Source organism: Patagioenas fasciata, chromosome 7 (assembly GCF_037038585.1).
Source record: "Patagioenas fasciata isolate bPatFas1 chromosome 7, bPatFas1.hap1, whole genome shotgun sequence".
NCBI lineage: Eukaryota > Metazoa > Chordata > Aves > Columbiformes > Columbidae > Patagioenas > Patagioenas fasciata.
The window spans coordinates 38,626,261-38,648,465 of NC_092526.1; the positions used below are offsets into that span (position 1 = coordinate 38,626,261).

The 22,205-nt window shown below is 38.4% G+C and overlaps 2 protein-coding genes across 10 annotated transcripts in view; one reads left to right on the plus strand and one right to left on the minus strand.

Annotated features, from left to right (window-relative positions):
* Nucleotides 1–576, plus strand: part of LOC136102980 (alpha-aspartyl dipeptidase-like) — an 8,317-nt gene extending 7,741 nt beyond the window's left edge. Inside the window, exon 8 of the mRNA XM_065840645.2 lies at nucleotides 68–576. Within this exon, the coding sequence (XP_065696717.1) occupies nucleotides 68–146 (79 nt within the window). The 3' untranslated portion in view covers nucleotides 147–576. The remainder of the gene's footprint in view (nucleotides 1–67) is intronic.
* The window catches only part of NBEAL1 (neurobeachin like 1), an 86,480-nt gene continuing 64,836 nt past the window's right edge, over nucleotides 562–22,205 (minus strand). For 4 of the 9 annotated variants that reach the window (XM_065840639.2, XM_071811470.1, XM_065840637.2 and 1 more), the window contains 15 exons: nucleotides 21,263–21,403; nucleotides 21,036–21,166; nucleotides 19,710–19,819; nucleotides 19,033–19,150; nucleotides 18,232–18,329; nucleotides 17,787–17,903; nucleotides 17,198–17,287; nucleotides 16,018–16,127; nucleotides 15,230–15,402; nucleotides 14,746–14,840; nucleotides 12,710–12,826; nucleotides 11,425–11,586; nucleotides 10,169–10,317; nucleotides 9,354–9,489; nucleotides 562–6,872 (listed from right to left, as the gene is read on the minus strand). In XM_065840639.2, coding sequence (XP_065696711.1) covers nucleotides 6,771–6,872; nucleotides 9,354–9,489; nucleotides 10,169–10,317; nucleotides 11,425–11,586; nucleotides 12,710–12,826; nucleotides 14,746–14,840; nucleotides 15,230–15,402; nucleotides 16,018–16,127; nucleotides 17,198–17,287; nucleotides 17,787–17,903; nucleotides 18,232–18,329; nucleotides 19,033–19,150; nucleotides 19,710–19,819; nucleotides 21,036–21,166; nucleotides 21,263–21,403 — 1,849 coding nt within the window. In that variant the 3' untranslated portion in view covers nucleotides 562–6,770. The other 5 variants (XM_071811469.1, XM_071811468.1, XM_065840635.2 and 2 more) reach the window with 2 other exon arrangements.

Genomic DNA, 22,205 nt, shown 5'->3' on the forward strand with positions numbered 1-22,205 from the left:
TAACAGATGGAAGCACAGTTGTCCTAGCTCCTGTTAAAGCTCACAACATGTTTTGTCTCGTTTACAGGGGTAAGAAACCAACTGAACATGAGCCTGGAACAGATTTCAGTTTCCTCCTGATTGACAGTAATCTCCAGAATCTGTAGCCTTGCATATTCTGCAGCAAAAGTCACTTTATGGTAAAGCAATGAGGAGGAAGCAGAGAAGCTTCTAGTTCCAGGGTGGGTGGAGAACCTTATCTTTATAAATAAAGATAAATACGCATTAGTGGGCTCTTTTCCCCAACCTAACTAATCTCTTGGACATCTCTACCAGCAAAAAGTCAAATTTTATTGCAATACTTGAGTAATCATAGCTATTCTTAGTCTGAAAGTGTCTGTACATCCATGTATCCACTTTGATTACTTCCCCACCAGAAGAAAGTTATTTCAACACAACCAACACCGGAGAGCAAATCAGCTCTTCCTGCTGCCCAGTTTTACCTGCCAAATGAAATAATTGTTCCTTTAGTGTACTCCCACACCATTAGTTTCATTTTTGCGCTGTTAATAAAGGGAGAAGTTATGCATTCAATTACTTTTATTTGCTTCAGACTCATGTTAAATATATACAATACTAATTATGTACAAAAGTGTGCATGTTAAAAATTGTCAGGTTACAAACTTGCAAATCCTAGAAAAGTGCAAAATTTTGAAACATCTTCCGCCATGCTGTACAGAAAAAAAATCCATCGTTAGCCAATATACACACCCTTAAAACATACTGATTGAAACAAAATAAGACATACAGTATACTCTTAAAGCACCCAGAAGGGAAAAAGATATTGCACAGAAGACTGTCAGCAAGTTCATTGCAGTGCCTGAAGGCTCATTTTGAAAGTAGATATTTACAACACTCCCCACTACATAACATGTAACTCTTAAAAAAGGCATTTTTTGGCATTTAAAAATCCATTTATAATTGCACAATCTGTAAGAATTATCAGAAGATATGGTTAACCGTTGCTGTAAGGCCTTTGTTTCCACTCTCTCATTAGCTTTAATAAAAATCCATCAAGCAAACTGAGCAGCATCACAGCTTCCACCAAAACACTGACCAATGGGAGGCAGATCTTAACGAGCAGCGTTTCTCTAATCTTAGATTAAGCTGCTTCTGCACACTGAAGAGTTGAATTGAACACGTATCGCAAGTTTTCCTTGATGATTTTTTTTCCCTCATGGGTTTCTTCAAGCAATAGCTCACAGCTACATATGACTAAAGCAGCACTGTCACGTGCAAGACTAAATTTATTTTTAAAAGTTACTACTTCAAGGCAAAAAATATGGCTCGCCCAAGAGGAAAATACTGACTAAGGCAGGAAGCTAAATAAACAAGTGGCCTGTAAATTCAGTTAGGTGTCTGATATATATGGCTGGATGTTTTATATTTCAATCTCAAAACACCTTAGCAGCTTTAAACCATAATCTTTACTGACAATCGTGCTTCTGGGACAGAAGATGTTTTAAAACTGTGTCTGTGCTGAGTATAATCACAGACCTAAGCTCTTGTCAAACTTCCCAGTCCAGCAGATGAAAATACACACAACTGGATGAACGCTCTCCTGAAGAAAAGCAGTGCAACACCTATTTTATGTGTGCTATTTGGGTAAATGGCAACTTAAAAAAACACACACCAGTTTTCTTCCACAGATGCACAGTGAAAAGGTGAATTAAAACCAAAGAGTACCTTTGAATTAACACTACAAGCAGTTCCTCACATCTGGGGTGTCCAAGCCTGCCGTAAGATGAACAGCACTCGGCTCAGGCTCTGCACAACATGCTGTGCTGCCCTCAGAGGAGTTTCTGCATTCAGGCATCTGATGGCTATTTTAAACCGCAGCTTTTCACTAAACCCTCGCTTCCTATGACAGTATGTGCTAACAAGGGCAATCAGTAATAATGAGAATTTGGCTCCTTGGGATGGAACGAAAGACATCTTCCCAATGTTTCAATCGAGTCTAACATTGGTGTACACTGAACCCAGATGCATATGACTACACAAAAACTATTTCCCCCAAAGGAGACCGCTAACAAGTGTTGTCTTTACAGCTGGAGCTGACACAGTCTTTTAAACCAAAAAGCACGAAAAGCTCATTCTAGAAAGCGCTGAAGCACATGCTTGAATTTCCACCCAATTAAATATAACCCTATGTTGTGCTTTCATCTAACAGTATTTATTGTATCAGGCCTTAGGTTCACATTAGGATATGCATTCATATGTGGTTTTTTTAAATAGATTCCTTGACAGGAAATAAAGTATTCACAGCACGTAGCCTCAGCATCCAAGCTAGCTATCAAGGTGCCGTTAACGGTGGAACAGAGGTGTCCCTTCAGGTGACAACACAGAGCATGTGTCTACACAGACTCAGTGCAGGAGCAGAAGGGCTGACATCTCTACTGCCCTCCCCAGCTCTAAAGCTCCCTACCATACCATAATTCCTATAGAGATACACATTTTCAACTAAATACAGATACACAGCAAAAGCTCGGTGAAGCATCTGGCTGCTGTGCATTTGTTTTTTAATGATTTTGTTAACTGAGATTGGGAAAGACAGAGGAAACACAGAGGAGGGAGCCATGGTATAGGGAAGTGAGCCTTACAGCTCCCGTTGATGAGGGCACAAGTTAAAAGACCTACCTAATTATTGTGCATTACAAATAAATTCATAATTCCTGCAGACTATCTTAAAGCAGACTGATGTAGGACTATTATCAGTTCCATACAGAATTTTTACAGTGCAGAAACTCGGTTCTTTGCACTTAAAGGACACAGAAATACAACTTTAAAGAGAATCCTTATGAAGCAGCCAATTGACTAGACTATTTAAAGCCTGTAAAGACTTTGAAAAACCTCTTTTGTGATAACATTCATGATCTAGGGTATATCAGTGGGAAAAAAAGCTTGTTTCTATCAATGTTGCAAATTAGCAAAGCAACTTTAATGTGTGTGTTACTGCCTTTTTTTCTTTTTAAAATGAAACAGGCTTCCTAAAACCTGGTTTCCACAATGTGTATTAACCATCAAGAGAAGTGCAGTTAGTTTAAGATTGGGAATATTATTTTTTTGGTGGTGGTGTTAAGATACATGGATAATAGAAAAGCTGGTTTTTAGATATCCTATTAGTGAGTATTAGATAACAAGTAAATTGATATAGAATAATTCGCTGAAGTCAGATGCTAACTTGAACAGCAAATATTCCGCTTTCTGAATGCTCGTCTAGTAGACAAACTGCACAGACTAGATAAGATTCTTCACTATAGTTGAAAAGACAACTAAAATACTACCAAGAATTACAAGTGAATTGATAAAGAGAAATTTAACAAACATTTTACTTGAAATAAAGGAGAGATAGATGTCTTCTAAATATCATCCTTTGGTATGCAAGTTCAGAACCGTGCTAGGGAGAAGTGACTCAATGCTGCAAGCTACTTGTTCTCATCTATATGCAGCTATGAAAAGAGTCAGTTTGCAGTTTCTTTTAGATATCCATATTTACACTCCTACTTGCTCAGCTTTGAATGTAAGCGTATCTTAAACTTTTATAAATATCATTAGGGTTGTTCCAAAAAGTAAAAGTAAGAAGACACCACCAAGAAGATCTTGACAAGTGTAGTGTTAGGAAACAACTGTCGCTTCAGGCTATTTTATTCTGAATTCCTAATCAGAACGCTCTCATCTCACAGCTTTAATTTTTACACTTAAATAAATCTTGTTTCAAAAGCAAAGGAAAAATCTTATTTCACCAATACTACAAGAAAAACAATGTGATCCTAAGCTTTACTGACTTGAGGAAATCAAAGAATTATGAAAGTCAGTTCACTAATTCACAGTGCACTGCATAACAGACTGCAATTCAACCAACATGAACAGTTGATCAGAAAAATTACTTTCTACTTTTAAAAAGACTTACACAAATACACTAAAACTGAAAGAAACAACACACCAGCTCATGCTCACATTTACCACCTTTATCTTTTAGTTAGAGCTGGGTTTAGATAAAAGCAAAGTGCAGACCTTCAAACCTACAGGGGTCTTTCCAGAGAGGCTCTGGCAAGAGCTGGTGTGCACCTCCTGTCCTCGAGGACCAGGTAACAGATCAAAAGGCAACGGCTGTTGCTGCTGTGCGCAGAGCACAAGGCAGCTCCAAGCTCACCTGTCCCTTCCTCATTCTGCTGCTTCGTGCAGAGCACAAACCAGGCTCAAGTCTGAGCCTGAGAACTCTCCACATTCAAACCTGTCCCAGATATTTGTGAAGATCACCTAATGCTTGTGATGCACATACCTAAACCACTGTAGGACACTTTCAAACTCGCTCTGTGCAAGTCACAAAAAACCCCCGATGCTCTCACCAAACCTGCCCCCTCAGTTTTTCCACTTGATTCTACCAGTCTGAAACATCATCATTTCCTGCCCCCTTCCCCTGCAAGTAAACACTTAAACTCATCTACGTGTTTAAACAGAACATATATGCATTCTTCTAAAAACCACCAACTCAATGCCCCAAATATCCCATAATACAGGAAAATCTCAGAGCTGAACTGAAATTCTTCTCAACTGCTCCCAAAAGAGCTTCCCTGAAATTCTTTCTTCATGAAATCAAAATGGACAGACATACATCACATTCTCATATACACACTTAATACTTCCATAGTATCCTTAGTATTCTCACTGGATAGGTAATTGATTAAAAATAGTATTTTTCACTTCTCTATAGCTTATTTGAAAATACGGGATGTGGGTTTTTTTACGTACATCGAGCCTCAAAATAACCACACCACTCTATTTCTTGAAACTTAATGCTCTCTTGTCAAGTGACTCAGGGAAATAATTCTTATTTTCTCCTATCTTTCCAGACAATCCAGTCTCTCACAGTGATTAATCAGAATATTGCAACTATCATAGACCCCACTTGCTCACTAGTCTGATTTATTACCTCATTTAGAAAAGCTAAGCAGCAGCAGCAATGCAACTTACTTTACACAGCACAGTAATCAGTCATTAAGAGGGATTTCTTTTTTCCAGTAAAGAACTTGAGGAGGAGAAAACAGTTTGAATGAGACTAACAGAACTTGGGAAGGTTCTCCTTTTGCTGGGTAAGGAGGTATTGCTGTTTCTACACAGTTAATAAATATTGTGCTAAAAGTTAATGAAATGAGATTATACACTATGGAGTTCCGCAGGTAGTTCAACAGCTCCCCAGACACAGGGAGTATCTGATAACATTTATAGGAGATACAACACACATTCATTTCCATAAATAAATAAAAATGACAAGAAAAGTGATGGTAGGGGGAAGAAAGTAATAGCCACAAGGGAACATACTAGCCAGCAATCACTTACAGTTTTGTCTTATATCTATATTCCCCTTACCCCATGGTATCTTCTCCTTTTAATAGACATACATACATGTATATACATATATACACACAAACATACACACATCTATACACATGCACACATACTTTTGTATGCCGATCCAAAAAGTTCATATTTTTCCCTCAGTACTAGGGTTTTATAACAGTATGGGGTTTATCACTGTAATCAACATTATAAAAATGTCAGAATGACAGGGAAATACACACCCTTCTATCACTATGTATTGCTAAACCAAAAAAACCCACCAGTAATGGCTTCTCCAAAATACAGCATAAAATCCATAGCTGTTTTGGTGGATATAGTGCACATAAGGATCTGATATTTTCTTTTCCCAGGTCTTAAACACATCTTGAAAATGGATACGTTATCTGTTGCCCTGCTTTGTTTTACAGAAAAAAATATGGCTAACAACTAGTTTGCTGAACATCAGGCCAAGAAACAAAAAGGTGCCATTTAACTAAATTGTGCTGCAATGTTGTTGAAATGATTTTGCAGTGGAAATGCATCTTTTGTTGGTACAAGTTGCCTTACTAACAAAGCAGATTGATCTTTGACCAATATAGATACTGATTCTCACTCTGTATTTTTTCAAGATATTAAATATATTACGGTATTTCTTGATGTATTTCTTAGTCTACTTAACAATATAAATAATTTTCAGCAGCAAGTATCTCCTACCTCCTTTAGCTCCTTTACCACCTTCAACTCCTTTGAAGTTATTCATGTCTGTGCTTTAACCAATTTCTGATACTCAAGTAGTGCAACACAGGTGTTCCTTGCAGAACAGCCTAAGACTGGAGCTACAAAAAAGACAGCAATAGCCATTTACAGGAACAAATTGCAATAAGTTGTTCATTGGGCTAAAAACATATTGAAAAGGTTGTAACTGTCACCTATCTCAATTCTGAATCTGACCACTGCAACTGCCAGAATTTTAATTTACTGCTGGGGAATTACAATGCTGTCAAAGCAAAGCCAAATACCCTCTTTGTGATCAAGGAACATCTGGCCCTATGCAGCTTTAAATCAAATGCTACTTATCTTAAATTCAATTAGCAAGCTTGGGTTTGGAGGTTTGGGTGTCTTTGTTTTTGTTTTATTTTCTTTCATTTTTTTCTAAAACACAGTTATAGCAGCCATTTAGAGAGGGATTGTGCTGTGAGCAAGTCAACACCGTTAAGGAAAAATATGCAAGCAAGCTAACTTGCATGAGTACATATGCTTATTACTGTACCTCTACCATTGGTTCATCTTCAACAGATTTAAGAATCAAGCCCCTGAAAGTTGAGATACACATTTAAAGTGACCAAAAGATTAGACATGTTTCTGGAATCCACAAGAGAAGGTAGCAGCAATCACTTGGAATCTTGAGTGTTATATTCAGTCTCTCCTGATGAAATCTGGCTGAGCCGTTTGCTTGATCCCCACAGCTTTCGGGAAAGCTGACCTGAGCGCATCTGTTTAAAAGTAATTCAGAGAAACAAAAGGAGGGGGAAGGGATAAGGTGGATAAATTAAAAAGGAATTCAGACACTGATTCTGGTGAAATGCAGACACTACAATGTACTGCATAAACAAAATTAGACCAACAAAAATTATTTGAAAACAAACCAAAAGTTACACTTAGGGATGATTCTTGGGACTGACAAAAAACAACAGACAAAACACTAATCAAGGTCCTCTCTGACTTTGAACGGTTAAAGGGTTATTACCACGTAATGCAGACTTACTACTTATCCTACGTCAAATGGCTTAGAAACAGTGTTTCAATTGCTATTTTGATAGGAAGGAAAAGAGGTGAATGTGAAGCAAAAAAGAACCAAAGTAGAAGAAAGGACATTTTATTTTAGAGATTTCAAACAAATTGCTAGAAGTGAAAAGGAAAAGATAAGCAAAATGCAAGGCAGTGACAGCAGAATGAAGGAAAGAGAGAAAGGTTATCTCCTGGTGTCAGATTTATACCGTCTTCCAAAGATCCTGGGTGAAGTGCCCAGAGTAAAATTTAAACCAGAAGTAATTCATATTGAGTAAGTATACAGAAGTATAGACAGATAACAAGCAACCAGAGGCCACATTAAATCCAGCATCTGGTAGGTCTGCAATCTGACAACAATTTGTAAGAAACTGTTTTAATTTCTTTCTTAAATATAAGGCTTAAGATTGGCCAGTAGCGACCAGTCTGGCAGCTAATTAGGTTGTGATATCCCTCACAGTTCAACAAACAAGGTGCATGCTTGAAGATCATAGCTTTGAGAACAACTCCCAGCACTTAGAACTACAAGTTAATTTTGCTCAAGAACAGTGCCATTGCAACAGCAGCCTGCTAGAAAAGGCACAGGGATCGGCACGGACGGGTGAGCATCCCCCAGACTGCTGCAACATCTCAAAAATACAATAACATTTGTTATACTTCGCTTCATACTGAATACTGTCAATGCAGAAACACTAAAGGCCAATCTTAATACCAAGCAGCATTTCACCGTATGCACGATAAAGAAAGTTGGTCTCTCCCTTTATCCCAAGGATCAGTATCACCACCAAAAACCAGAACTACAACACTGTCTTCTGTATAAGGATAAAATTCTAGTAATTTATATATTCCTTCCAAACTACAAATAATTCAAAGAAACACTCCACATACATATGCTTTTCAAGTATATTGATTGATGGCGTTATAGAAAACTAGAAAATCTGGGACATAATGTTCTTTAGATGTTTGCATTTTAAAAAAAAACTATTCACATAGATATTAAGCTTGCAGATCATCTGAATTATACACAGATTATCTGAAAAAAAAAAATTCATATAAGGAATCCAGTCTTTGGAACAACACTTTCTCCATAGTTAGAAAAATAGATGTGATTAACAGCTGAAAGAAAAAAAGCCTTCAGTCTAATGATATACATACATTTCAGCCTACAAAAGATCTTTGCTAAGGAACAGGATACTGAGAAATGACAGTGACTTTAAAACTGTCATTACAAACGTATGTTTAACCCCATCAGAAGCACCTCTCTGTCAATTGTGCAGTAGGACAAAGTCCAGCTACAGGTCAGTGGGAACCTCCTTCCCCATCTGCTGCAAACAAAGTCAGGCTAACCGTGTATCTCCTAGCTAAAACACTTTACCAGCAAACAAAGTCACTCTGTTTTCACAATAAATATATAAAATTAAATTAAGACACTTTTCTGGCATTTACTAAAGGTCATGCAAAAGTGATAATCACACGTTCAAATAAATACACTGCGGCACAATGGAGATCGTGTTATAAAGAGAAGCAGGTTTAAACTAACCCAAATACTTTGAAAATCATGACAAGAAGTACTTAAAGCAAAATCGTTGCTCTGCACAAGCAAAATTGGGCACAGCTATTTGACAGATGGATGCTCTGTATTTGATATTGCATACGCAGTACCAACAAGTTTATAGTCACCATATGGAGCACAGAGCATATTGGAAACCTACACAAGTGATTCTTTGTGCACTGTAATTAGAGACTCTGAACAGAAAGCAGTAATATTTTTTTTCCCCAGTGTCAATCAATGCGTATCAAAAGATGTGACAGAAAGCATGAGAAATAAAGTAGCTTGCTCTCTTTCGCTTCCAATTTTCTTCTGGAAAATTATTTCAACATGAAGTGGCTGACAACACTATCACGTTCAGAAAAAGTTAGCTACTATGACTTTGCTTATTCAGATGCAAGTGATAAAGTCTGCAAGTTAGTCCAGCTGAGCTTCCCATCTGTGATCCCTATAAACCTTTGATTCTTAACGAGAAATTGCAGTAGAGCAGTCTCAAAAGTTATTTTTTTCCCACTGAAAACTGAAACTTGCTCTTAAATTTACCCTGCCATAGAGGAGACCTCTTGCTCAACTGGAAAGCAGATATAAGCGAGCTTCCCACTGTTCGGTAGAAAAAGTTCTTGATGGTGGGTTTTACCTCTGCGGGCTTGCCAACACCGACGATAATCAACTTGCCGTCCTCCAAGCCAACAAGGATGTGGCTGTACTCTTTGGTGACAGAAATGCAGTGAATTGGCAGTCGCATGGCTAAGGGGGAGATGCTCAGGCTCAGGCTGCAATGATCAAAAACCACACAGACAAGGCACATCATGTATTTGTTTGCACAGACTGCAAAGAATCACACTGCAGCTGAAATGGCTCTATGGGATGTACTATAAAACACAGCTTCTCAATATTCAGTTCGCTATTTCAATTATTGTAAACTGCTATGGAATGACCTAGTCATACTTCAGAATAGAGTTCAAATAACAAAAACAGGCATAGATGGGTCAGTAAATTAAAGACATTTTCACTGAAGAACAGTAACATTACCCCTGCAACTGCCTAAAGGACAAAGATCTCTCCCATTCTGAGGAACAATAGAGCTCTACAGAGTACAGCAGTAAGCAGAGTTTGAAACTCAGTGCAGAACTACATGACACATGATCCTACAGTTGCTGAGCTCCCAGTGACTAATCAGACATGGGGACAATCCCATCTTGACGATGTCAGACACAGCTCTTCCCAAATTCTGACAGTTCTAGGTGCATAATTGGGATGAATGCCTGGTATAACCTCCCATTTTTCTTTTCTCCTTATCTTAGTTCCCCCATAGAAGAGTTCTTTCAGGAATACAGAAAAAAGCAATGGTTACCACCTACAGCACCAAGCAAAGCCCACATTACACAGCCATTTCTCAAAAAAACTTTATATTTGCATCTCAATAATAAACTGCTGATGGTGGTACACTACCTGTAGAGATCCCGTATGGAAAGAAATCCCTGTAAGCTGCCCATCACTATATACTCGCCAGTCACACACATATCTGACACTTCCTCCTTCAGAGTCTCAGAACCCAAATATTTTCCATTGACAGAATAGAGATGTAATGCATTCTTATCCTGAAAAGACCAAAAAGAATCCAGTCAGTCCTCTGTGACATTTAAGATTGTATTGTTTGTGTCTTTAGCTCACTAACAGGAGCTAACTTGGGTAATAACCCACAGATAATACTGCTGACAACAGTTTCCTTGTTGAATGACACAAGACTACTGAGCCTATACGCAATGTGTATGTACACCAGGTTCTGTATGGAAATTTTTGAAGTTATTTCTCATCACCTGTTGATGTAATGTGGTAACGTCTTACCTATCCATCTAATTAACTCCAAATTTTCTGAAAACATTCATGGATTTAACGGACATGTCCCTATTTTATAAGGGTTTTTGCTAAGGAAGAAGAAAGGAAGACAGCACTCATTGTCAGCCCTGCTGCCACTCTCCTTCCCCCAACCCAAACTGAAAAGCAGGAGGAAATACATATATATCCACAGAGCTAGATCTAGAAGTATTTTCTGGACAAGGCAATGAATCACTGATGGATTAAAGACATAGCTAACATGACCATCTGAAGTTCTTCCAGCCTGACAATACTTTGGTCTCTTCTGTCCCCATCTTCCCAAAGCAGCTAGCATGCCTACATCCAATAAACTTGTCTTTAAGAAATGTTCCATGTTCATAGAAATCATAGCACCTCCACCCTTATTAAAGCAACTACACAGCTACTCAACAGACAGAATAAGCTGCACTGTGAACCTTAGAGCTCTCTCTCCAATCCAAAACTAAAAAACATCAGTGTAGTCACTGGGCATCTTATACCCCGAACTTACTGCTCCCCTTACAAGCTCCTGTTTCTGTGAACAGTGGAACTTGTTTCCCTTAGTTTTCAACTTCAAAGCAGCTCTCCCAGGAAGATTCATTAGGACATGCTTGGGCATCTTCCTTGAAGGTATTGGGAGATTTTAATGAAACTTACAGGTGCACAGTACGTCTGTGACTTATCCTTTAATCCAATTTCACTCACAGAGACTAGCAAAATTAAAAAAATACAGAAACAGACACAGGATGCTCAGAAAGTCTTATTACTTTAGAAAATAAGGATAAAGTTAACAACATTTATGACTAACATCTTCAGAGAAAGAGAGAGAGGCGTTCCATGAACCTAAGTACCTTAAGAGTGGTCTTTCCTTCTATGCTGGTGTGGACAACTATGTGGCCTTCCCAGGACACAGCCAGATTGGGAACAGTCAGCAGGAGAGAGCTCTCACAAGGCGGTTGCAAAGTCCTCACGTACTGACCTTTCCGAATAGTGTGGACAATAACAGTTCCATCCTGCAGTCAAATTTAGGTGAGTTGTTACTCTGCCGGTAAGTTACCACAACACACAGAAAGAATATTTAAATATTGAATATTGAATGTCTCCAGAGAAGGAGACTCCACAACCCCCTGGGCAGACTGTTCCAGGCTCTGGCACCCTCATCGAGAAGAAGTTTCTTCTCAAACTTAAGTGGAACCTCCTGTGCTCCAGTTTGCACCCGTTACCCCTTGTCCTATCATTGGTTGTCACCGAGAAGAGCCTGGTTCCATCCTCACAGCACTCACCCTTTCCATATTGATCCCCATGAATGAGTCACCCCTCAGTCTCCTCCAAGCTCCAGAGCCCCAGCTCCCTCAGCCTTTCCTCACACAGGAGATGCTCCACTCCCTTCAGCATCTTTGTTGCCCTGCGCTGGACTCTCTCCAGCAGTTCCCTGTCCTTCTGGAACTGAGGGGCCACAACTGGACACAATATTCCAGGTGTGGTCTCCCCAGGGCAGAGTAGAGGGGCAGGAGAACCTCTCTGACCTGACCACCCCCCTTCTCATCCACCCCAGGTACCATTGGCCTTCCTGGCCACAAGAGCCCAGTGCTGGCTCATGGTCATCCTGCTGTCCACCAGGACTCCCAGGTCCCTTTCCCCTATGCTGCTCTCTAATAGGTCATTCCCCAACTTGTACTGGAACCTGGGGTTGTACCTACCCAGATGACAGACTCTACACTTTCCCTTGTTATATTTCATTAAATTTTTCCCTTCCCAACTCTCCAGCCCGTCCAGGTCTTGCTGGAACATGAATAAGCTGCACAGAACCTTCAAGGTTAAGGAAGCAGGCACAAACCTATCACAGAATTATTCCTATGAGAAGCTTAAGATCTCCAAATAAGTCCACACTTGTTAAAGCTCATCTATGAAGGATTATACAACATGGTAGCTGAGGCCTATGCTGTGCAGAGCAGTTTGAGACAGCTCAGTTTAAGCAGGCAGCAAGGGAGAGGATGCATAGCATCTTGATGTGGAAGGCTGAAGAAAAACATCATGAAACAGTCACATTTTTATATTATTCTTCATCAACTTCAAACATGCTGCATGGTTTGAGTAGAGAAAAGGCAAAGAAGGGAAAAGTATGACAATGCTTACCCTGGATCCTGACACTGCCATATCCAGCTCAGTGCTGATTCCAACACTCGAAACTTCATCAGTATGCCCATAAAGGATCTGTAACGGCTTAGGTGCTAGACCTACAGGCACTCCTCCCTGAGAGTAACAAAAAGTGCAATGACACATTCTCTTGCAGCTGAAGGACAAACAAAAAATAAATTTCTGGTATCTTCGCTATCAGTTGTGGGAGATATATATTTGACATAGACCAAAAGCGAAGGCATAACTCATCTGTTCCAATTCCAATTTTTTGCCTTTTATGTCAGCAGTGTTATTTACTGACATCACAAGAATGAATGAAGGAGATGTGAAAGACAGAATTTTTTAGTTGCCTTGTTTATATCCCTTCAGATGTCCCTGTTACACCACAGTTAGCAATCCTAATAGGAGTTAGGACCCACTCATCTACCCACTTTTTCTTCATCTGTGTATCTGGGCTTGTTCAGTTCTTACAGTTTACGTTGCAATTAAGCACTATGTTCACAGCCACGCTTAAAGAAGCTGAAAGTTATTTTGCTTTAAATTACAGCAACTCTGTTCCATTTTCTAAGGAAGAGCTAATATTCTTTCTCAGTGACTACCAGTAGTACAATATACAAAGGAAATATTGTAATAATGTTCATTAAACCAGTAATTTTCCCACATGACTGCAGGGTGTAAAAAAATCATTTAGTACTTTTGTTCCAGTGAGTATCAGCATATACAGGCATCCTCAGACCAGTCCTCTGGCAAGACCTGTGCTTAGCGAGAGCGTATTAGTAAATAGTTCCAAGAGGACTCTTTATTGTCACTTCTGTGATAGAAATTTGACAGTCAACCAAGGCCGGGGAGCCTGAAGAATGCAGGAATGCAGAACAAGTTTCAAAATACAGAGCTGGGAAAAAATGCAGAGCAGACAAGTAGAATGGACGTGACAGTATGCAGTCATTGCTGCCACTTTGTAAAGACCGAGGTAAAATTCTCACAAGAAGAGTTTACAATACATACAAGATATTTAGATATCCATTAAATAATAATTTAAAAAACACATAAGAAGTCTTAAGAAAATGCAATTCTAAACAAATATCATCTCTAAAGGATGACTTATTTAACTCGCACTAGAAAGATAAATTAAAAAATGCTCAACATTTATCCTCACTTGAGACAAAAAAATACTGTTGGGAGCACTAAGGTCTCACCTTTTTGACCACACACTGTTGGTACAAAGTACTTTTTGAAAGAATTCTAAATGTTCCCACCAAAAAGATGGCTTCCACAAAAAGACATGCAGTTACACGCCACTGTACTGGTTTAATGTGCTGACTTTAGTTCAATTATAACAAGGTGATCTGACAAAATGTGCTGTCCATAACATGACAGCTCCCCCTGCAGTTAATCCTACTCGTGCATCTGTAATGCAGCAATCAGAAATGAACATTTAAATGCATAACAATGGAAACGGCCTCATGTTTTGAGTGTGAGTACACACATGCATCACACAACCACTTTCATTGTGTGAAAGCACAAGACCAATATTAAAGAATTCTGAAATGCCAGCATAAATCCAGGTCACAGACTAGTGTTGTCTTTGCTGACTCTTAGTATAGTGATCAGTACTTCCTACAGAGGAAACAAAATGCTAAAATGCAAGTAGTACACTGAACAGCATCCTAGAAATGTAAAAAACCCAAACTATAAACACCGTTCTAGCGAATTTGGGTAGTCTCAAGTACTTTCTCTTTCTCTGTTCTTCCATCTGTACAACGGGAAATAATATCTGCCTATCCTGAAAATAATCTATGACATCTTTAAGAGTGCCTCTGAAATACTGTACTTCAGCTGTAAAGTAACTAATGTGTATAGTGAATATTTCAAACACAGAAGACAGTGGGAGTAGTAAAATTAGTAAGCTAGTCAGTTTTAGCGGACTGTCTTCCCTGTCAACCTGAAAGGAAATCAATAAACCATCACAGCAAGACAGAGGAGCACAAAAAGCATTCAGAAACTGCTTCTCAGAGTATGTCTAAATAACCTACCTGCTGAACTATTTGCCATATCATGCAGGTAGTGTCTCTGGAGCCTGAAATTAAATGAATTCCACAGTAGTCTATTGCCAAGCAGGTCACAATATCTAGATAAAGGAAAGAAAACACAAAATTATCATCACATAAATATTTAAAACTAACTTCCCACAGAGTGACAATGTGCATGTAATAGACCAACAACGTATCCTGATTTGCAGTCAGTTCACTGTGATAAGGGCTGATGAGACTACCTAAAACCAGCAGTCAAGCCTTCTTTTGAAACTACATTAAACCATCACTCCAATGACTAAAAAGTCATGCTGAAGTATTTATGTATAATCATGGTTCAAACAGTCTTCTGTTCTTATGCTTCCATTCCTTTATAACAGCTGGGCTTGTCTGCTCAAGTGCACTGGCTATAATTATTTCCAAAAAGACCAAACACCATGGCACAATAAGTAAAACCTTTCATTTCATGGTATAAACAATTACTAACCCATGTGCCTGATGTGCTGTCCAACCAGCTTTCCTTTCGTAAGAGATGTCACTCTGATGCTGTTGTCCCAATGTCCTCCACTAAAGAGCAGTTTTGCATCATGGGACACTGCAAACAACTTGGAGGTGATCTCCAGCCCCGGTGCAAAGGGACCACTCACATTGCGTTGGGTTCTGCAGGCAAATCATGAGCAGTTAAGGGTAGCTTTAGTTCAGACCAATGTATTTTGCACTTCCTGTATCGTTAAAAATTAATAAGAAATTCCATCTATAGCGGAGGATATATCTAAAAAAATAATAGGTGAAATTCTGGCACCCTGATATCCAGGGGAATACTCTCACCACCAGCAGCAAATGGAAGCAAGATTTCACCTTATATCTTTTCAGTCTTTCATGCAATTTGATCCTGTATGAATAACTCATGTCCCTACTAAGTATTGTTACAATAAAGAAAAGAATATTCTAAAAACCAAAGAAACAAACCCACCATATATACCTGCACTATAGTGTAAGAAAGTACGAAGACTGACCATCTCAGATTCAAAGATGAGTATTTATTTTTAAAAGTTAAAGGTAGATCTAAGAATGAAGAACCTTGAAGTGCTACTTAAATAACTCTTTACTAGAACAGCATTACAGATTAGAGGTAATAATCTTGAACATCAGAAGATGCATTCTTACGTGAAAACTCAGCCAATGAAAACAGTATAACCCACTGACTGTTGAACAATTACTGTGTCCTATTACTGTAGATGCATTCATCCGCACCTCGCCTCATCACATGCTTACTTGGGATTTGTCACTGTGGTATCTCTGATGAATGTAAAATAGTTGGAGATATTTTTATCATAAGGCAGCCAACCATGAGTTCCAATAACACAGTTCAGACTTGCTGTTACCTAAAAAAAGTTTGAAAGGAAAAAAAATCGGTGAAACCCAGAGGTATATTTTCTGCTTGCCTTTGATGGCAATGGAGCTTGCATAAAATCCAGCACGGCCTTCTACACTTCCATCTACAAATAAAAAAAAAAGTCCAGCTGAGGTGAGTTAATGCACATGCGGTACATATTACCAAATTAGAATAGTGTGTGTTCTAGATACGTCAGAGAAGTTGAAAGCAGGGAGAGGGAACATGTAGCAAGGAAGTAAAATACAAAAAACCCAGCCAGCTGCTGCTGCTCTTATTTGAAATAGCAGTCATTAATCATTAACATATTAACACAGGAAGATAATTTTTTTGAAATTGTACTACAGTTTTATTTCTGAGAAATAAGAAAGGAATGCAAATAGCCAAGGATATTTTCATTAGATATTTAGAAAAAATACAATGAGAATTTTAGACATGTCCAAATTCTAAATCATATATGCACATACCAGGACGGTAAATTTGACCTACAAAACAGGAATATTGGAAAATAATACTCTTTCCCACAAAACCAAGGTATTAGTGCACAGGGGCCTGTATGCAGACCATACACACAGATGTAAATACAAAACCACTCTCCTCTCTTCATCATTTGGCTATCTGCCATAGTGTCAGCACAAAAGTTAATTTCAGCAACAGTGCCGGTCTTTGAAGTATGTACATGTGGCATACGGTATAGTTTAATATATGGGTTGGAAATTAATGATAAACATAATGGTGCCATGAAAAACTGTCATTTTCAAGCTGGGCTGCACTGCATTAGGAAGTTGATTGCTACTATGGAAGTGGATCGAGTGGGCAACTTACACCACACCTCACGACTACTGACACTCATGTCTCATCAGTTCTTAAATGCCATTCAACAAATCAGACTGGTTTCTCTTCAGAAGACAAATATTTAACTTATAGCTGACATTCACTATGGGTTAAAGGAACACATTTGAACAGGAACAGTTAAGAAGTGTTTCTCTACAAGTTGTATGAAACATACACACCTATTTGACTGTCTGCAGTCTAAGAATAGTATTGAGACATGCAACTCACCAAGATCTCTGGGCTTCCCTGAGAAATAAAGGAACGTGCCTGATTCCTGGGGACAACAGCTTTGATGATGGGCACACCATCACTGATTCCCTAAGAGAAAGGACATGGTTTTGGTTTGATTCTATCTAGGAGTTAAAGGACAAATCTGGTATCTGTGGAGAGTAAGACCCAAAGGCTCTGGAGTAATGTCAGACCTGTAGAGTCCTCTAAGGCACCGGAACACACATATCCAGCTCATGCAGGGATGCTTTGTTGCAAACACCAGAAATGAAACTCTGGTTCTGTCCTAAATCAGGGAGTTTAGCTCCCAAGTTCAGTGAGTCCTCAGCTGCCACCACTGATGTTCTTAGCTTTCTTAGCATCTTAAGACTCAAAAAACACCCACACAAGCAGCCAGAAGATACAAATTTAGGGAATTCAACCTCTATGAAACTAATTAAGACGACAGAGCTCATTTTAGACACATTTGCATTTTAAAAATATTTTCTTTAAATAGGAAGCAAGTTATTTTCATCTAGGTTGTGACCTTTTGTTTCAAGTACGTCAGAAATTTCAGATCAGATTTTACAAAATTTCAAGCAACATCTACCTCGATGAAGAATGACTTCAGTTCAGTGAGGTGCTGGAAGAGATTCAGAGTGGAGGTGTCACTTTTAGTCAGTCTTTGCACAACCTCTTCTGCTGACAGCCTCTGTGGATGGGGCTCCTAGGAGACAATATTTGAAGGAATAACAAGTTACACAAGTTTGTTCAAGTCACATGATACTCAGAAACTTATTGATAAGCAATGGGAAAATAGACTCTTAAGCACCTAATTTCCCTTGGTAAAGTATACTAATTTCTTTCGAAAATGGTACATTAAATTTCCACCAGTGTGACCTTTAGCAATGGTAATGTAGAAAAGACTTAAAATTCCTAAAATTACAAACTATTCTCTTACAAACCATCATCTTTTCATTCTTTTTCCAAAGTCCTTTGTTACTCAGTTCGATTTAACCACAAAGGTCTGATTGAGAGGGAACAAAGAGCATTACCTTTAACAGCTGACATGGAGTTTGCCCAAAATTGTTTATCATCCCTTCTAAAGCTTTCCTTTCTTTCTCATCTGTTAAAGCATCCAAATCCACAGCCCCTAGATCACAACCAGAATGATAAAGGGTAGAAAAATGGAATAAGAACATGATTCAGACAACTTATTGAGAACTGATAATGGTCAACAAATGTTGTGAAACTTCATTTAATTGCAGTGTTATCACATTTTACCCCAGAAAAGCCTCCAAACAATGCCTTCTTATTAAAGATAATCTGAAAACTCCACTCAGTAAGTGAAATTTTAAGTGTATTTGTAAGTGCAAGAATTGCAGGCTTTTTTCTTATCTAACAAATTTAGTATACATCATGCATGCAACACATTGCACATAAAAGCCACTCAAAATTCAGCTTTGGAATTAACAGTCTATCATTTATCTTCAATATTTGTTGTTTTTAACCAACTTGCCTTGACTGCTAAAACACAAGAAACCTCTTCCCCCAAATGTTTTTAAGCAAGCAAATGAGAAACTAATAAACCCCCCCCAAGCACTTTAAGAAACAAAATACAAGTGACAGAAACAGCCGCCCTTTAAAAAAAACACCTTTATTAAAATTTCGGGTTTGCAACTTCTGAATCAAATATTCTGGTTGTTTGATGATAAACTGCAAGTTATGCTTCATCTATAATTCTGTTGCCTTACCATATGCTGCTATATGGCATGCTCACAAATCAAGTGTTTTCTGTCTGATACTGAAAATCCCCAAGTCTGATGACAATGACAAGAGAGCATATTGCTTTGTACCTTCGTAAGTACAATAATAGAACACATTGAGTGCCTCCACTGCAGCTGGTCCCCTCTGCTTGTAGCCAAAAATCAGATCTATCCATTCATGAAGATGAGCGGAAACATACTCAGATTCCTAGAACAGAAAAATACTCTTGTAAGAATAAGTACTGCTGCTTTCTTATTTATTATTTTCTGTGAAAGAGATTTAATTCCAAAAGATTTTTAATTCCAAAACTAAGTATACACCAATGTATAGGGCAGAAGTATAAGAATATCCATGTGCGTTAAGGGTAGTAACCGCCAGTAAGAGGGAATATTAATCCCGCACAGCAGCACATCTAGACTATTGAAATGCAACTATGCAATGGAAGGTAAGCTGCTAGCTCCCTAGAACCATAAAGCATAATCTTTAAAAAGCAAGGGAAGCCTTATCACCTAAACCCACCTAATTCTGCATTCTATGTCCTAGGGCAGCAAACTCCCACATGATTCGTATCTTCAAGTTCTTTTTTTTGAGCATTTTATGGACACACACAGCGCTTTTAACTGAAAGTTCTAATGGTACTTGTAATGTTGAACGCAACCACCACTCTAGTTCAAATGTAGCCTCAGTAGTTCACACTTAAGCCACAGTGACAATGTGCAGAGGTACTTGCTTTATCGTTATTTCACACACATAAACCCCATCTTACCAGAGCCTTCCTGTGTTTATAAATGAAGTCTTCTGGGGAGTGGGCCCATTTGGGGAGAACAACATCATTTACCACCTCTTTGGATATTTGAAGCTGACCTAAGTTAAAACCTAGTGAAGAATTTGGAGAATTTTAAGAGTTACTACAAAATATTTCAAATATCTTGATATCTCGAAGATTGAAAAGCATTACTATCTCAATACAAGGGAAGGATATTGAAAAATTCTTAATGTATATTTCCAGTAATGCTTCCACCGAGGGCAAGTTCTGCCTGAACGTTTAAAAAGTTAAATAATACAGGATAACAAGTGTCCGAAGCACCTAAATTATTCCAAAGCTGAAGTCCCGACCTTTAAAGTAGCATTAATCATTTACATACCTATCAGTAAACAGATCTGCATTTGCTTTCTTTTAGCAGGACTAAGAGTCCAAAACATTTCAATGAGGTTATTCATAAGAATGAAGTTACTTTCAGGCTTAAGTGGTTGTAGAATCAAGGCTTCAAGAAGTCTTAAATCCCACCAGGTTTCAGTAGAACAACTCTAAATACTTAAATCACTTTTGAAAGTGTGATCTGGGTGTTTCCAGTCTTTCTAACTTAGAACTCTTGTAGATCGTAGCTAGCAGAATAAATTAGCAGCAACACACATACAAAGCCATTTTTAAATTGTGTAACAGATAGAGAAACCATTCACTATGCAATACATGTGAATTAAAAACTGGTTAGGAGTCTCACATCAGAATGCAGGATGCTGTCTTTGCAATCAGCATTATGAGTGATTTTTTTTTTTTTTTCCTTGTTATGGGCACTGAAACCTCACATGGCTCTAAAATCAGGTGATTTAACATTACATTGGAAGGTAACTGCAGCAAGTAGAAACATACGTTGGTTGCCTAGAGCAGATAAAAGATCTCACACGTTTGAAGATGTCCAAACTATCATCCAATGAACCCAGTAAAAAGAATACTAATTAACCTATATTAACTTTTGCTAATTATTTAATCAGTATTAACTATTGTAATTTTTTTCTTTTTCAAACATCCAAAGGATCATCTCTGGTATTTTACATTAGGTAAACAAGACTATTTTTAGCCATCCTTAAGTCCCTAGTCTGAATTTTAAACAACATTTAGGCTGCTGCTTAATACAACTGATGTCTTCATTAAACAGTCTGAAGTCAGCATGATGATTAAAGTAATTTCTACAAGAATACTATAAAGTTTACATAGTAAGTGTTCCACAGCATTCACAAATGGTTGTAACAATTCTTCTCTGAAGAACACTAGAACAGCTTTCTATGAGAATATTTGGTGTAGTCAGTTTACCATTTTGATTCTCCAGGAACTCTGGAAAGTAGAAGAACTCTGGGATAAGTTCCTTGACATCATTGGGGTTGTCCATGAGAGCCTGCCATGTAGCAGGAATAGAGTGGAACTGCCTGTCAGCACAGTCAAACCTGCAGATCAGAAAACCCAGGTTAGACTTGGTTCATTCCCTCAGTAAACTGGTAATGAGGAAAAATGAGCGTGCTGCTCATTTGCTCACAGTATACCTGCCACTTTGAAGCTGGATATGAAGTGTTGTGAAAGGTTCTACTCGAATGAGGTAATGCATGACCCCAGCAGCATTTGAGTAGTGTGTCCCATAGTGAAATTTGTCAATCATCCCCAGGGGATCCTCGAAATTCTCATATCTAAAAAGAAATAAAGATTTATAAATACAACTGAGCACTACAGTTGATTGACATGTGGATTATACTTATTGGACGCAAGGATTCAAAAGAAATGGTCACAGCATTCTACAAGAGAAAAATACATTGTGTTTTATTAAACATGAGGACTTCAATTCTGACTTTGAAAGTCCCTAAGAAAAAGACTTCTGAAAGACAGAAATGTACACCAGATGAAGCCTTTGCATACCTGTTCTTACACTCTTCCCTAGGCATTTGCTATCAGCTGTCAAAAAACTGGATAAAGGGCAAGATAGGACTGATTTAGTATGACTTAATACAACACACAACCCCCCCCCCCATCACTAAGCTGTATAGATATTCTTGAAGGGACTTGTCACAGTTTCTTGCAAGATTTAAGAAGAAAAAAAAAAGATAAAAAGACTGTGTGTGTGACTGTGTCAAGATGCAGAAAAGAGATTTAATTGATGCTTTTCTACAGGCAAACTCACTGTACAGTGCCCTGTCACCATCTGGCTGATATATTCCTCAGTGGCACAAGGCTGGTAAGAGAAATTGGTTCTCCAGCAGAATGACTAACTACAATTTCCATACAGTCAAGGACAGAGCCTAATCATTCAAAGAAAATTCTCCATGTTCCAAGTTTTCTGAAGAAAGCTGGTTTTGGAAGCTGCCTGACTGGTGCAATGTGGTATGACGGCACACTCACTCCCCACACTAGCAAAAAAAAGGATTGCTACATAGATGTGTGGGTGTAAGGACGTACTTGTCATTCCTACCTACAGAGGAGCTGCTGGAAGTCACT